Source organism: Uloborus diversus, unplaced genomic scaffold (assembly GCF_026930045.1).
Source record: "Uloborus diversus isolate 005 unplaced genomic scaffold, Udiv.v.3.1 scaffold_188, whole genome shotgun sequence".
NCBI lineage: Eukaryota > Metazoa > Arthropoda > Arachnida > Araneae > Uloboridae > Uloborus > Uloborus diversus.
Genome location: NW_026558338.1, coordinates 232,321 through 247,242, shown reverse-complemented (window position 1 = coordinate 247,242; position 14,922 = coordinate 232,321). Strand labels below are relative to the sequence as shown.

General features: G+C 33.2%; 1 protein-coding gene across 1 annotated transcript; it reads right to left on the bottom strand.

Moving 5' to 3' along the window:
• Positions 1-1,033: 1,033 nt before the first annotated feature.
• Positions 1,034-14,273, bottom strand: LOC129233146 (uncharacterized). The gene is made up of 4 exons (XM_054867212.1): positions 14,171-14,273; positions 7,004-7,081; positions 2,889-3,182; positions 1,034-1,164 (listed from the first exon to the last, which is right to left on the bottom strand). The coding sequence occupies exons 1-4, from the start codon at positions 14,271-14,273 to the stop codon at positions 1,034-1,036; spliced, it is 606 nt and encodes a 201-aa protein (XP_054723187.1).
• Positions 14,274-14,922: the final 649 nt, after the last annotated feature.

The window sequence follows — 14,922 nt, the reverse complement described above, 5'->3', positions numbered from 1 at the left end:
TTTTAGCCTTTGCCATACACATATGGTGACAAAAGTGTCGCAAAGGGTATGAAACACCTTACGTGTTTATAACTTAAATGTTAACAGTAATAAACGTGAACACTTTTAACACATGAGATAACATTAATCAAGCATCAAGCAGCAGACCTGAGGCTAAAGCCTGACAAAGTGAGAAGCTGGGGAGCTCGCTAAACTATGTTGCTGATCTTGAAGCCCATAGAGCTAGAAGCAGCTACCAACATTCCACGGATATTGTTTCCCATTATATTATCCTTTTGTGGAAACACTTCCTTTTGCAGTATTAACTTCAATCTTTGTGTTACATTTTTATGTATTTTTTTAATGTTACATTTTATAATTTTTTTGGATAATTTTGAGATTTATAATTTTTTTTTTACAGAAAAAAACAATTTTTCGCAAGAAACAATGACCAGTGATGTTCTTATAGGTTATACGCTGTATACTCATAAACATTTTTTAGACTCATGCCGTATACTCTCAAGCTTCAAAAATTTTCATTTCTAATTCAGATTCTGTCATTGCATTTTTAAATTTTCCTAGACCAAAAATAATACATTTACTTTAACCACATTTCCCTACAAGTCTTTATAGTTCTTAACACTCAATAAATACACACCTTTTGAATGGCTTGCAATTGCATAAACATATTGTGCATAATGGATTACTGGGAGTATATTCTCAGAAAAATTGATGGGAACATCACAAACATTAAATTATCAAAGTGCTGCACTAATGCCACCATGCCATGAGCCCCCGACTCCTGCTACAGGACCTGCCTCCCATACAATATTACAGATTAAATCGTAAACAAAAAAATTTAGAAAGTTCAAAAAAAAAAAATATGTAAGTTAAATTGAGTTGATTTACTTAACAAAAAGCAGGGTAGACGATTTTACTATTAAACTTTGATTTTTAAATTGAAAACCAGAAGTCAAGAAATGTCTGTCACTGAAGTTTTCAGTTGTAACCATCAGCTGATGGTCGATCAACTGAGCAATCCCAGAGTTCAGGTTCAGTGACGAGGGATCATGTTTGACCAAGACGCCCTCATCCGTTGAACCACATAGAACAGTTGAGCCGAAAAACCTTCTGGAACAGCAACCTTGAACCTTGAAGCGAAGACAGGGATGACTGAGCAAGATACTGGGGATGCTGAGTGAAACAATCACACAATGGAAGGCATTTGATTCTTTGGTACTAAATGGATACCAATTGTGTAGGGTAAAGACGCCATGTTTCGCTCCCCAGTCTATTTTCGAAGAAAAACAAAATCTGACTTATTTTCTGAAATATTCAAAAAAGGAATAAACTATTATAGTAAACAAAAAAAAATCAAATCTTCTGTGTTTCAAGATTTCATCTCATAGGTAGTGATAAATGAGAGAGCTCACTCTAAAAGAATTTCAAAAGTAGAACTTAATCGTTATAAAATGATAGTACGACATTGAAGCTTGCCAACGTATCTGGTGTTCTTAGTGTTCCGGTAGTTACCTTTCCCCTAAACTACACAAATACTCATTCTTACATTGAAGCAATATAAACAAGTTCCTTCCAGAACTAAACGAGACTACTTTCCCGTATACTAATTTCGACTTTCTAGTACCTAATCAATATTCTCAAAAATAGTTAAAATTGAAAATTTTAAATAACTTATTTTTTAAATATTTTAAGCTGATTTTTAGGAATGAAATATACTTTACTTATCTAAAAAATTATATACATAATTTATTTTTTAAATTATTTAAAAAAAAAAACAAAAAAATAGCTGAACATTTTAAACAAAACAGCAAATAGACTTTTCCCATTAAGACTTTTTCCTTTAAAACAGTAATTAAAATTAATAAGCTCATTAAAATTAATACATCATATCAAAAAAAAAATATTTGCTTTTCCCGTTGCCAAAAAACAATTAATGTCTCTTCAAAAGCAATAAAAAATGACAAAATAGCAACTTAAAGAAATAATTTTCATTATCAAAATAAATAAATAAAAATCATCTGCAATTACTGTCGACCCCACTTATTCGAATATTGTCGGTTCTAAGAAATATTATTCGATTAAGCAGATAAATTTTATTTACCTTTCTACATTGACAACATTTGACTAAAAACCTAATAATAATAAATCAATGGCTATATAAAACGAATAATTAATGTTATAGGTAAAAAGTTTTAGAAATGAGATAAAGGAAAAAATGATTTCGTAATTTCTTGTGAACTTAAATGTTGACTGGATTAGCAGACAAATATTAATTTGCATTATAAAATAAAACGCCCTGTATATGATAACCGATTAGAAAATCAAACAAATTCAATAGTTCTGAAAAATTAAAATCCGTTGATTTGCATTGTAAATTAAAAGTAAAACTAATGTAAAACAAAACAAATTTATTATTGCTGAAAAAAAATATGTTGACTTCATTATCAGGTAAATAATACTAATTTGCATCCTAAATTAAAAGTTAAACTAAAGGAAGTGTAATATTTCAGTTACATAAAATCAGTTGTTCAACTGATTAAGCAATTAATTATAAGATAAGTGATCATGTAAGAGATTGTCCCGATTTGTCGATTACATACTGCGACATTACATCCCGTGTTCCTACGAATATGTGTCCCGAATGTACATTTTCCCTACATATTAAAAACTTCACCTCCTCAACTTCCTTGGTATCAATAACAAACATTTTTTAACTCAAAAAATGTTGATGAACAGAAAGAAAAAATTACCTCAATTTGTGTGTAGAAGCTTTGCGATGGACAGTCTTGAGACCTCTGGAGAGTCCTTGGCTTAGTTCCTCCTGGCCCGCTTACGCAGGGAGTCTGCAGGGGCCTGGTAGCGCTCCGGCGCTCGCCTCTGCCGCTTACCAACGACGATGAGGCCAGGGTCAGCAACAAGCGCCCACTGGCGCCGCCTGGCTGGTCGAGGCTGCGGCAGTTGAGCACCACCAGGGGCTGCCTGCAGGGCTGCTGGGGCAGGAGGAGGTGCGGTGGAGGATGGTGCAGCGACGGGAGATGAAGGTGCAGCGACGGGAGATGAAGGTGCAGCGACGGGAGATGAAGGTGCAGCGACGGGAGATGAAGGTGCAGCGACGGGAGATGAAGGTGCAGCAACTGGAGATGAAGGTGCAGCAACTGGAGATGAAGGTGTTGGGGGAGAGGCTGACGGCGGAATTACGTTTACTTGAACGGGAGATTTTGGCGAGACAGGGGGGCTGGCGGGATCGGAGTCCTCCGTGGAGTCTTTGGTGTCATCCACAGCTACGTTGAAGAACTGGGATTGGCGCCGGGAAGTTGGTGAGGAGGGTGGCGTAGATGACTGTCGGCTGCTTCCCGGCACCTGAAGGAGGTTGGCTGGCGAAACCCTCGCCTGTGACCACTCTGCATCTGTTGGGGAGAGGGAAAGAAAGATGTTGCTCAAGAAAACACTGGAAGAGTTTTGGGGGACAGACGTCCAACCAACTCGACATTTTTAGGGACTGTTTTGAATACGGAAGCCACTCAGTGTGACCAAACGTGATTTAGTTCTTGGCAGGGCACCGTATTTTCCTGCATATAATCCGTAGATTATCTGCTAAAAAAGTGTAAAATGAATGAAATCATACGCTGCCACGGATTATCGGTGGGTTTTTTTCTCGACACCGAGGCGTTGAACCTCGACATTTGAGGCAGGATTCGCAATTAGAAATAGTTACCAGTCTTCTTTACTAACAATAAAGCTGAAAGTCTCTCTGTCAGGATCTCTGTGACGCGCATAGCGTTCGGCTGATTTTCATGAAATTTGGAACAAAGTTAGTTTGTAGCGTGAGGGTGTGCACCTCGAAGCGATATTTCGAAAATTCGATGTGATTCTTTTTCCATTTCAATTTAAAGAACATTTTCCCCGAGAAAAATTTATCATAAGATGGACGAGCAAATTACGAAATTATCGTAACGTGGAACCGTAACATGGGCACGAGCCAATTGGCGCGAAAATTCACCCTACATTACTTGTAAATATACAGACGAACCAGAAGACTTTAGTTTTCTATTTCGGGCAAAGCCGTGCGGGTGCCACTAGTGCATAATATAGACGAACGTCCAAGCCATTCGCAGAAAAATTTTGGTTCTACAGATATTTTTTCAAACTGCTAATGTTAATTAAAAAAGATATATATAAAATTACCTAAACAAAATTTCAAATATTAGATAAATTATATAAAAATAATGACGATAAAAAGGGAAATTGCAAAAAGCTATTAAATAGGAAAAGATAAAGTATGAATCCAGAGCTCATCAGCCGTGGAGGATTCATTAATTATGGTCAAAAGACTAAAGATTTAACTATGAACTAAAAGAGAATGTTTAAGCTCCAGTACATGCAATATAGAGGAACATTGGGCAAATGCACCACTTGCTAAACAATAAACAAGAGCTCAAATCTAAAACTAAAAGCAGTTGGTTTCGCCTCGAGTAATTAGGAAAGCAAGTTCCGATAATTAGCCGTCAACGGTTAATTATCGGCCTAATTATCGGAACTTGTGTTCCTAATAAGTCGAGGCGAAACTCCAGCCAGCCAGAGCCATTTGCATGGATTTCAAGACATGCATTTGAGATGCGTATTTCCCGATGTTAGAACGGCGGCCAATCAAATGAAAAAGGAGCTTCGTCGTTTCGCGTCCGAGACCCGGAAATACGTCACAATCATTTAAATTAGCATTTGTGACTTTGCACGCTAAAAGAAAATAGGGATTTAATTGAAGCCAAATATATCAAAATAAACGTAAGGAATTGATAATATTATTTGGAGTTCCCAACAGTTAATAATTCAGGATTTTATGCCAATGTATACAATCATTAAATTTGTGAGTAATTCCGGTGAACATGGTACATTTCAGTTTTCAAAACTTTTTTTTCAAAGTCATCTAATCCCACAAAAATTAATGTCAAATAATGGCAAAAGGGTTTAATTTATCTGAACTATAAAAATTAATTAGCTCAACTTGGTATTTATATCCAATTTTCTCAGTTCTTTTGTCAGAACTGATAGATTTTGTCCACTCTGTTACACATTTAAAAACAGCAACAAATTCAAAATTTTCAATTATTTTTTGATTTTTTTTGTTTAATATAAACAAATGGAACATATCTTTCATACAAATGCTTAAAATGTCATTGTAAAAGGCGTGTTTAAGTTTTATTGCTAATTATCTTACTCAAAAATTCAAAAATTTGAAAAATCATTTGCAAAAGTTAGATTATTATATGAAACAAACTTGGAGAAAGATTGAAGTTGGATTATTCAAGTTGGTAATTGTGTAGTTCCATGCAAATTAACCTTTAAATTAAATATTTAAAAAAAATTACAATCAAATCAGTTCAAGTACTTCTGTAACAGAGTGGACACTATTATTCATGATAGAAGTAATCTCTATGTTTAAGCAGAGAACATAGACAATGTTTCATTTTGTAAAACTTTGTATTTAATTCATTTTTTCTATAAATTTGTTAAGCTACGCTTTTTGAAAAACATCAATAGCATATGGTACTTGTTTACTATTTCCATAAATATTGACCACTCTGTTAGACAAGAAGTATGACAGAGTGGACATGTAACAGTGTGGACAAATAATTAGTTTAAAAATTTTTTCTAAACCTAAACATAAAGTAACAGTTAAAATAGCAAAGAGTTACTATAAAATTACTACTTTATATGTAATTTAGATTTTATTTTTAAATTTTTATTAGCAAAATTTATGTAACATAGTGGACATTTTGTTACTCAAATTTACTATCGGAAACTAAGAGTGAGTCTTTCCTTGCTTGTTGATTGTTGAATCCACTAGGGTTAGCTAAACATGGAGTTTTTTGTAAAAATATTTTTTTTATTTTTTAATGACTGTAACAGAGCGGACATTTCAAAATTTGTAAACTGTAGGGACAATTGTAAATTCCCTGTATTTTCATTGAAAGAAGATTTTTCTCAAAAAAAAAATGTTTAAATTGTTACAATAAAGGTGTTGCAATATAATTGATTTTTTTTTTGTTATTGCATCTAAGCAATTACTTAAATCACTTTTTAACTGTCACTGTTTAGAAGCTGGGACATCAAGATTTTGCCTTTTTGACTAACATAGTTATTTTTAAAAAACTTCCTAAATCAAAATATTAAAAACAAAAAATTACCTCATGATACAAAATTACATAAAGAATAAAGAAAAGAATATGATTAATTCATATTAACCATCAAATTTTCTCTAAAAAATCCAAAAGTGCCGGACATGAAAGAAACCATTTTCGTCGGAATGACCCGTATTCATAATTCAAATATTTTGATTCAGCGCACCACTGAGAAAGATGTATTAGTATCACTTTAAGATTAAAAAACATTTTACTCTTTTGTGACGCAAAACGAGTCAAAGTGGAATTGGAAGATACAACAGCAGAAAGAAATATCGTCCTTTTAGCAAGCTATCCTCTTTATTTGAAAAAAAAATGCCACTGGAACCCTTAAACAAGGTTTAAGGATCTTATTCCGTCGTGATGTTTAAAAAAAATTACCAAACGTTGCATCGCTTAGATGGTAGTGGATTTTGTCCAAAACTATATTCGTAGAGAAATTGTATTTTGTGACAAAATAAAATGCAAATTAATGTTTATATTGAACATTTATTCAATGTGAACATTAAACTCATTTATGCAGTTGACTTTAATCTAGTTACGTAGTAGTGTTATTCAGTGTTACTGCTGTAATACCAGAAAGTCCAATTTGCTAATATGCGCGGCGGCAAACCTAACCCGGCAGCTCAGTAATGCCGTGATTATGATCTGAATGATCCTCACAATGCTGCTAGGTTAGGGGTTTGCCCCAACACCACTTCTAAAATTGATGGTGTTTGTACATTAAAGCTTCATAAAATGGAGCATTAACTGACTTATTTGTGATGCCTCATGCATACTGTTCTATTTAGGAACAGTTTTTTTTTAATGAAAAAAGAACTTACTTTTGTTGAAGACCTTTTGGTAAACAGTATTTATGTTCTTCTTGCTGTTAACTTTGAACCTTTTCAAATCTTCTATTTCTGTCAAGAGAAAACAAAATTATCAGACGACATGGAATCTGTCTTATATACTTTTTTAGCATCTTGAAATTAATATAATAAGTTATTTTCATGAAAAATATCACAGGTGTAAAACCATTTGTGTGATTAGCTTAAAAAACTTGTCACCAATACTTCATAATTTGCATAATTGATTTCAAGCTAGAAAACACCATTTAGCTATTAATGGTAACTTGGGAATCCTTAAAGCTAAATTAAATGAAACACATTGCATTTCATTTTCCGGTCGCTTCCAGTTAATGAGTCAGCAAGATCTCTCGGACCTCAAAGGCACAAACTATTTCCTTTTCGAAAGAGCCGGCAATCACACGACCTTTCTTTTTTGTTTTCGTATATCTTGAAATATTGTCACACAAACATCTTAATTTTTGCTTCAAAACTCGTTGGAAATTCAGCCTATACTTTTACTTTAAAAAATTATAACTCTGACAAGAAATTCAAAGACTTTGAAAACAACTTTGCAGCAAGAAAATATGCTATACTGTAATGTCTATGAAGTGAAAAGATAAACTTATGCCTTGAACGTCCTCCTTTCACGACAAAACCACCCAATGCTGTGTACTAACTCAAAAACTTGACAACATTTATCTCTCGAGACATTCCAGCGTTTAAAGAAAATATCTCAGCTTGCTTTACAGTTACACAAGGAATTTGAACTGTTCAATTATGCCATTTTTTCTTGTATCAATTGCAGTGTACATCTTGAGTGAAAAAAATAAATCCTTAATATGTTGTTAGCGAAAGAAAGTTTGTTGCTATATACATTTAGTGTAAAGAATGACTTAAGCGTTGATATTAATTATAGACATGGTCAAAGGCTCTTTGAAAATTTATAGTCATTGAACTGTGATCTTGCAGACCTAGCTTATAAAAAAATTATTAAATTTTTAAAATCTGAATGTTTATACAGTACCTGCAAATGTTTTAATATTACTTTTGATGCAATATTATCTATTTAATTTTTTAAGCACTTTTTTTATGTTTTTTTTTTTTTTTTTTTTTGTTTTTTTTTATTGTTTTTTTTCAGTGCTTTGCATCTGTGGTGCCTAATTTTCAATGCAGTGGACAGATATTGTTAGAGCAAAAAAAATTTTTCGAAAATTTTCCCAATGTTTTGAGATAGTTAGGGTTAAAAGTCAAAGCACTTGAAATTTAAATCTGTTGTAAGGAAGTCATATCCATCAAGTTCCATTTTTAAAGCTCTTTTTTTAGCTTAATTTGTATGTTTAAGGGTCTAACTTTCCCGTCGGACAAATAGCCAGTGGCTTATTAGAATTACTTACAATGTACAAATCAGAGCAGCAGAGTGTAACAATGTTTGCACATGAATTTACCAGAAAGTATTCAAAATGTCTGATGCAAATAATGGATAGAATACTAAAATGCATTCCATTATAAAAATCGAACACACGCACAAAGATATCATTTAAGAGTTACAAGTGTTAGCAATATTGAGTATCTAAATTTTATTTGAAATTTAAAAAAAAGAAAAAAACAGTAATAAGGACTTTATATTTTTCAGAAATATAAAAATAATAGTTTTAAAAAAAAACTAAAAAAACACACTTTAGTAGCAAAATGAACTAAAAAGTTAAAAATAATCTTTGGATAAAAAGTATATAAAGTAATTGACCAAACACTTAATTTTACTGTAATAGAAAAAAGCGTGGGGGGCTTCTTATGAGTTGTCTCAAATTTCTTCCACTTGTTATCCATGCAAAAATGTAAATAGGCAGCCCCCCGCGCTTTTTTTTTTTACTACAGTAAAAGTGCTTGGTCAATTACTTTATATACTTGTCATCCAAAGATCATTGTTAACTTTTTAGTTCATTTTGCTACTAAAGCGTGTTTTTTTAGTTTTTTAAACTGTTATTTTTTAGCTTTAAAACTGGTTTTTGAATTTTCATTCTATTGTAACTGGGATATAAGTTGGTCATCTGTAAGAACACACTTTTCATTCTTCCTCACATTGAATTGTTTTACAAAGCTTCGTATTGAACAATTTTCAAAACTGAAATCTAAAAACTGGGATTACTTATCTTGTCACATATGTCTTGCGTGGCATATTTTACTGCAATCGGAAATGGTGAGGTCAAACAGGTAATTATTCTGACAAGAAATTGCTTGTAACCAGCTCCGAGGTGGGAGAAGATTGCAAAGATTAGCTTACACCTATATTCCTAACCAATGGGGAGGGAAAAAAAATGCACAGCGTGTTTTGCAAGTTCGGGAATGTTGAGAGTCTGGCATAGTGCAAATTTTGGAAAATTATTTTCATTACATCATCAAAACCCTAAAGTTTAGTACATGGTCTAAGGTGTCAAAACTTGGCGGCAATTGAAAAACTGGCCAATTATCTTTGTAATCGAAATCTTGGCCCCAAGTTCAGAGTTAACTGAGTAATATGCAAGGGCCGAGAAGTAAAGGGCGTTTGTATGTAAAATGGCTGCGACTAAATTCCAAATAATACTGCAGCTGTTACACTCAGAGTAATGAATTATGTTAAATCCTAAAACCCAAAATGAAACCATTTGCACCAGATTCATGGCTTTGATTCTGAAATAGTATTCATGCATTTTTTTCAGCAAAACATATTTCTCAAAATGACTACTTGTCTTGGAAAAACAGGGTCGGCAAGTTTCTGCCGAGGCCGTTAAAATCACTGGTAGAAACCGGTTAAAACTGACATGGCAAAAACCCCTTTCTGCCACATTTGTGGCAGAAACTGGCAAAATGATATAAAAGCAATTACTGATTAACAGCAGAAAACTTGCATGGAAAAATTTAATTTTAACCAAAGCACAATTTAATCACAAAAACATTCAAAATTAAATAATACATTGTATGTACTCGGCAGTTGTCTCTTAGAAAAGGTGGAATGAAAATTCAAATGGTTTTTTAATTTAATATGCACAAATGAAATATTTTGGAATATTCTCGCAACAGAACTGGCAGGAATAAAATCAAGGTACAAGTAAGATTTGTGAAACTTTTCCTCCACTTTTTTGAACAGACTCTCTATGTAACTGGGGTTGTTATAAAAGCTTGACTGGAAAAATAAGTTTTGGGAAATGGGATCAATTTCTTTTGCAAAGCTGTGATGTTACGTTCAAAATTATGCTGGTTATTATTCACAAGTGAAATTCTGGCGCTTTTTTCTTGAGCACATGAAAATTTGAATCCCAACCACTTTATATGCAGCGTATAGGCTAGAAAATGACAATCAGTAACTGCCTGTTTAAATCCGTATGCCACTTCTTTTTCCTAAGCGCCCTCAAGATTCTCGTCCTTTTGTTATATTAGTCTAAGTGGTTTGAGCATCTGCTATTTCTGAACTAAATCAAAGGTAATAGAAATTTTATTTTTTACAATGAGATGAAATGGAGTTACATTTTATAGTTTACATCAACAAGTATCATTTAGTATAATTATCCAAACTATTAAAGACATTTTGCAGTTTTTGCCAGTTTCTGCCTGTTTTTACCGCTTATAACCAGTTTCTGCCACGGGCAGGGCAAAAACCAGTTTCTGCCGGGAGAATCTCAGCTCTGTCGAGAGAACACCTAAATCTTTAAAAACCAAAATAAGCCTCGCGTCATACTCGTAATATGAAAATACTACTTCCTTGTCTAAAACGCTTGGCAATATGAGTCTAAAAATCAAGAAAAGCCTCGGTTCAGACTATGAAATCAACTCAAAATGACGAATTCGGGGGCGTCCCAATCATCCCTTGAACTTCGGGTATAAAGTTCCCCCCTGTACAGCTTTCTAATGGCTCTTTAACACGCAAAAATCAAACATGTATGACTTTTTTTTTTAATGAGATATTTGCAATTCTATGATTTTCATTAAAATTGGAATAAAAATCATGGCATCTTTTTTCTAAATGAAAGGCACCTTATGTTCACCTTGCAGGCCCCGACAACGTGTGTACAAAATTTCAGGGTGAACAGTTGGGTAGCATACTTGCCAATCTTTGAAGTAGAAAAAACAGGAGATTCTCCACTAGAGGTATATAGATGATTCACCAGCGACATATTTCACAACAAAATTATTAAATTATGCTTTTAAATAACATAAATACTAAACTTAAAGTGAAATGGGGCTTTTTCTCAGATGTAAGCTCATCGGTAGAGAAAGTAAAATAAAAAATTTAGCAAAAGAGAACCAAATAATGAGTTAATTGCTCAAAGTTTCCTACATTTCATAGTCTCTACCAAAAAAAGTTGCTACAAAAATTTAATTACTAATATCCCCCAAAAGAAATCATTTTTTTATGAAAACCAAATATAAAATAAGTAGTTATAGGGTATCACATGTTAAAATAACTTCAAATTTTCAAAATAATGGAAATATTTTCAAGATGGAAAGGGATTGAAATCTGCGGCAATTTTCGGCAAAGCATGTGTTTCTTTGAACATGCAACATGGAAAGCTTCCGAAAATAAATTTTTACGAAATGAGTTATTAAATTGGAAAAATCATTTTCCCCTGATGTTGGTATGTGACTAGAAAAGGGCGCCATCTATTGAGAAGAAAGTGAAACTTTTGATGATTGATTGCAAAAAAGGAAGAAAAAGGTAAAAAATGGGAAATCGGAACATGGGAGCAAAAAACGGGAGTCTCCCGTAAAAACAGTAGAGTTGGCAAGTATGGGGTAGTTAAGGCTTAGAACGGTAACAAAGGAACAAATCACTTTCACATTTAGGATATTAGTAAGGATTGCTACAGCTGAAGCACCGTTCACACGTTTCTCTCTGTTATACATTTTATCAATTATACGTTTTTTAAATGGGTCCCTGCACATTAAACTATAGGGGAGGGTGGGCCACAATGAGACAAAGAATACATATTTTTTGCGTTCTAAAGCACAGAAACATACTTGAGTATATTAAAGGTATCAAATTATAGTATATTGCACCAAATTTAGCTCATTTAATGTTAGAAAAAAAAAAAAGAGTTAAATGCGTTGAAAAGTGTCTCACTGTGGCTCGGTTATGGTCCACTATGGGACAGCTGAATAATCATTGTATTTTTACATAAAGTTTGCAAAAAAAGTACCTTTAGCTAGTTAATTCACAGAAACTTCATTCAGTACAGAGAAAAGAAAATTAAAGTAAAAGAATATTTTATTTTTTATTTACAACCAGAGTAATAAGAGCCTATCACCTGACTCAGGCCCCGGGTTGCAAAGAAACATTATGTTTACGTAAAGCATATTTTAAGTGTTTAAAACTGCTTGTTTCTTACATATGAAACAGTAAGCAAAAAAAATCATTTGGATTTAAAAACAAGAAAAGAATGACATAATAAATGCCAAATATTAATTATAACTATAAAGTACTTTGAAATAAGTACCATGTTTGGCAACACCTAACAGGTTTCTAGTTTTGTTTTCTAAAAAGCTGTGTAGTAAAATAAAAAGTTCACTTGGTAATAATTACTTAAAATACAAATATCTTTAAGTCTAGCCTATTTTTTTAATGTTATTTTGTTTTTGCAAACTAAAACAAGAAGCAGATAAGTAATCCACACTTGCTTACTGCTGTTTGGGCCACAATGAGACGTCTCATCATGGCCCAAAAAATTTGTCTCTTTGTGGTCCAAACAACAAAATAAAGATTTTTGCTTCATATCATTAAAATAAATCATGAGTTAAAAAATAATCAAGCTGAATAATATTGGATGGTTAAAGTGTCAGTAACACTTCAGAAGCTCGAGTTTAAAAGCTATCTGTTTAAAAAATGTTTGAGAGTATACAGTGTACATGGAGTATTATACCCTATGGGAATACTATTGATAAGGATAGATGCAAGAAATTATCCTAATAACTTTCATTGTGTCCAAAAATTACTGCAAAACAAAAGCATAGAACAGCATGGAACTAGGAATTCTGAGAAGCATTTTGGTTTCGCTCTAAATATACTTTTAGAACCAAGTGTTTATTTTTGGGTTCTAACTCAACACATTGTATTTATTTTATTTCAATCAGCTTCGATACCTTTCATCACCACCCCCTCGACCACAGAACTGCAATTTCAGAGAAGGAGGGAATCCCCCCCCTCCCCCACGATTGACACATTTTTGCTTTTCTGCAACATTAGCTGCACAGCTATTTTTATTTTCTTTGCTATTTTATTTTTATATATTTTCTGCATAAGAAGAATGACTTCAACAGATACAAAGTAAGGATAAGAACTACAGCTTTATACTGAGCATATGTTTCGGTTAATTGCACCCCCCCCCCTTCCTTCACCAGAACAAAAAAGCTGCAGTTGCATAGGTTTCTCTTTCTTTAGAGAAAATTTCTTAGGATCTAGCAAGTTTATTTTATTCTAAAATATAGGCATATCATAACGAAAAGTTTCATTTCTAGGTTGAATTTTATTTTTTAGCGCAAGTAGGGAATAAAATAATGAATTCAAAACTTTAGGACAAAATTTGAATTTTCAAGAACTTGAGGGGGAAATATGAAATTTTAGGACAGTTCCTACCCCTGTATTAAGCCTCCACATAAATAACTATGATTTAGCGTCATTAAATGTGTGTGATTTTATTCTTTACAGAGAAACAAATAAATAAAAGAAATGGAATAATCTTCCTAAGCTTTCAACGAGCCAGGGACAAGACATTGCGCCCTACCAGACAACTGCCCATACACTTATATATGTAATAAGCGATTAACGTAAAATACGCCCACTTAGACTGGAAAAAACACTCGCCGGGGACAAGTAACTCCCATTAACGTTCTTTTTCCACAATATTCAAAACGAATAAAAGGTATGGAAAGGTAAACGGACATTTGTGTAAAAATATAACTTCTGGTACAAGAAATGATCACCCCTTGTTTTCAAAAAGGTTGCATTTGTCAGAAGAGTTGAAGTTTTATTATTTAATTTAGTTCCCATTGTTCCCTTTCGCATACACTTAGTGGCATTATTTTTTTCTCTGTCTGCGTAAGAATCTGTAATGAGCTAAAACAGTATTGGAAACTTTTCAACAAACTGAGCTAAGAATAACTTTATCTTGGAATAAAAAGGCTTTTTTGTACCTTTGTCTTTTGTCTCCAACTGCTTCTTCATGTCTTTCACTTCTTTCTCTAATTCTTGTCGTTTACTTTTTTCTTCCTTGAACTTGTTCTCCAAGTTCTCCATTTTTTTTTTCATTTCAGACATTTCTTTAATCAGTTCCTTCATTTGGGCAGGGTCAGTTGTATCGGCAGAATTATCAAAATTTTGGAATGAGCCCGAGGAGTCGGACAGAGCTAGCAGGAAGAAAGACCAAGAGAATAAAATATAAGTTACTAATATAGATAGGGAAGAGATAAATGATACATCTTGTTTTTTTTTTTTTTTTTCAAAATATATTTCAATACTGAATTGAACCTATCAACCAATCAATGGGACCATAACAAACTTAGTAGAGTAAAGCTGCTCTAATAAGCAAGCTGCTGAAAAAAAACAACTACCTCAAATCAGCTACCATCAGGGGCAGACTGGCTGACTTTGGCCCAGCCAGCAAAAGAATATTCTGGCCCATCTCTGTAAATTAATAAAGTTAAACTTGACAGCACCAGATCTCGATTCTTCGAGGTTGAGCAAAGACATTAAACTACCGCTAGTTCCTATTTTCCTTTAAGGTTCTAATTCAAGTAATGGAGTTCTAAAAAATGAAAATTGTGAAATGTAGAATAAATATATTGCTAACATATTTTTTATGTACCTTGAAAGAAGGATACTAATGGTTACAAGTCTTAAAGGCACATCTTTAGGCTTTTATACCGACAACATAGGAAAAACCCGT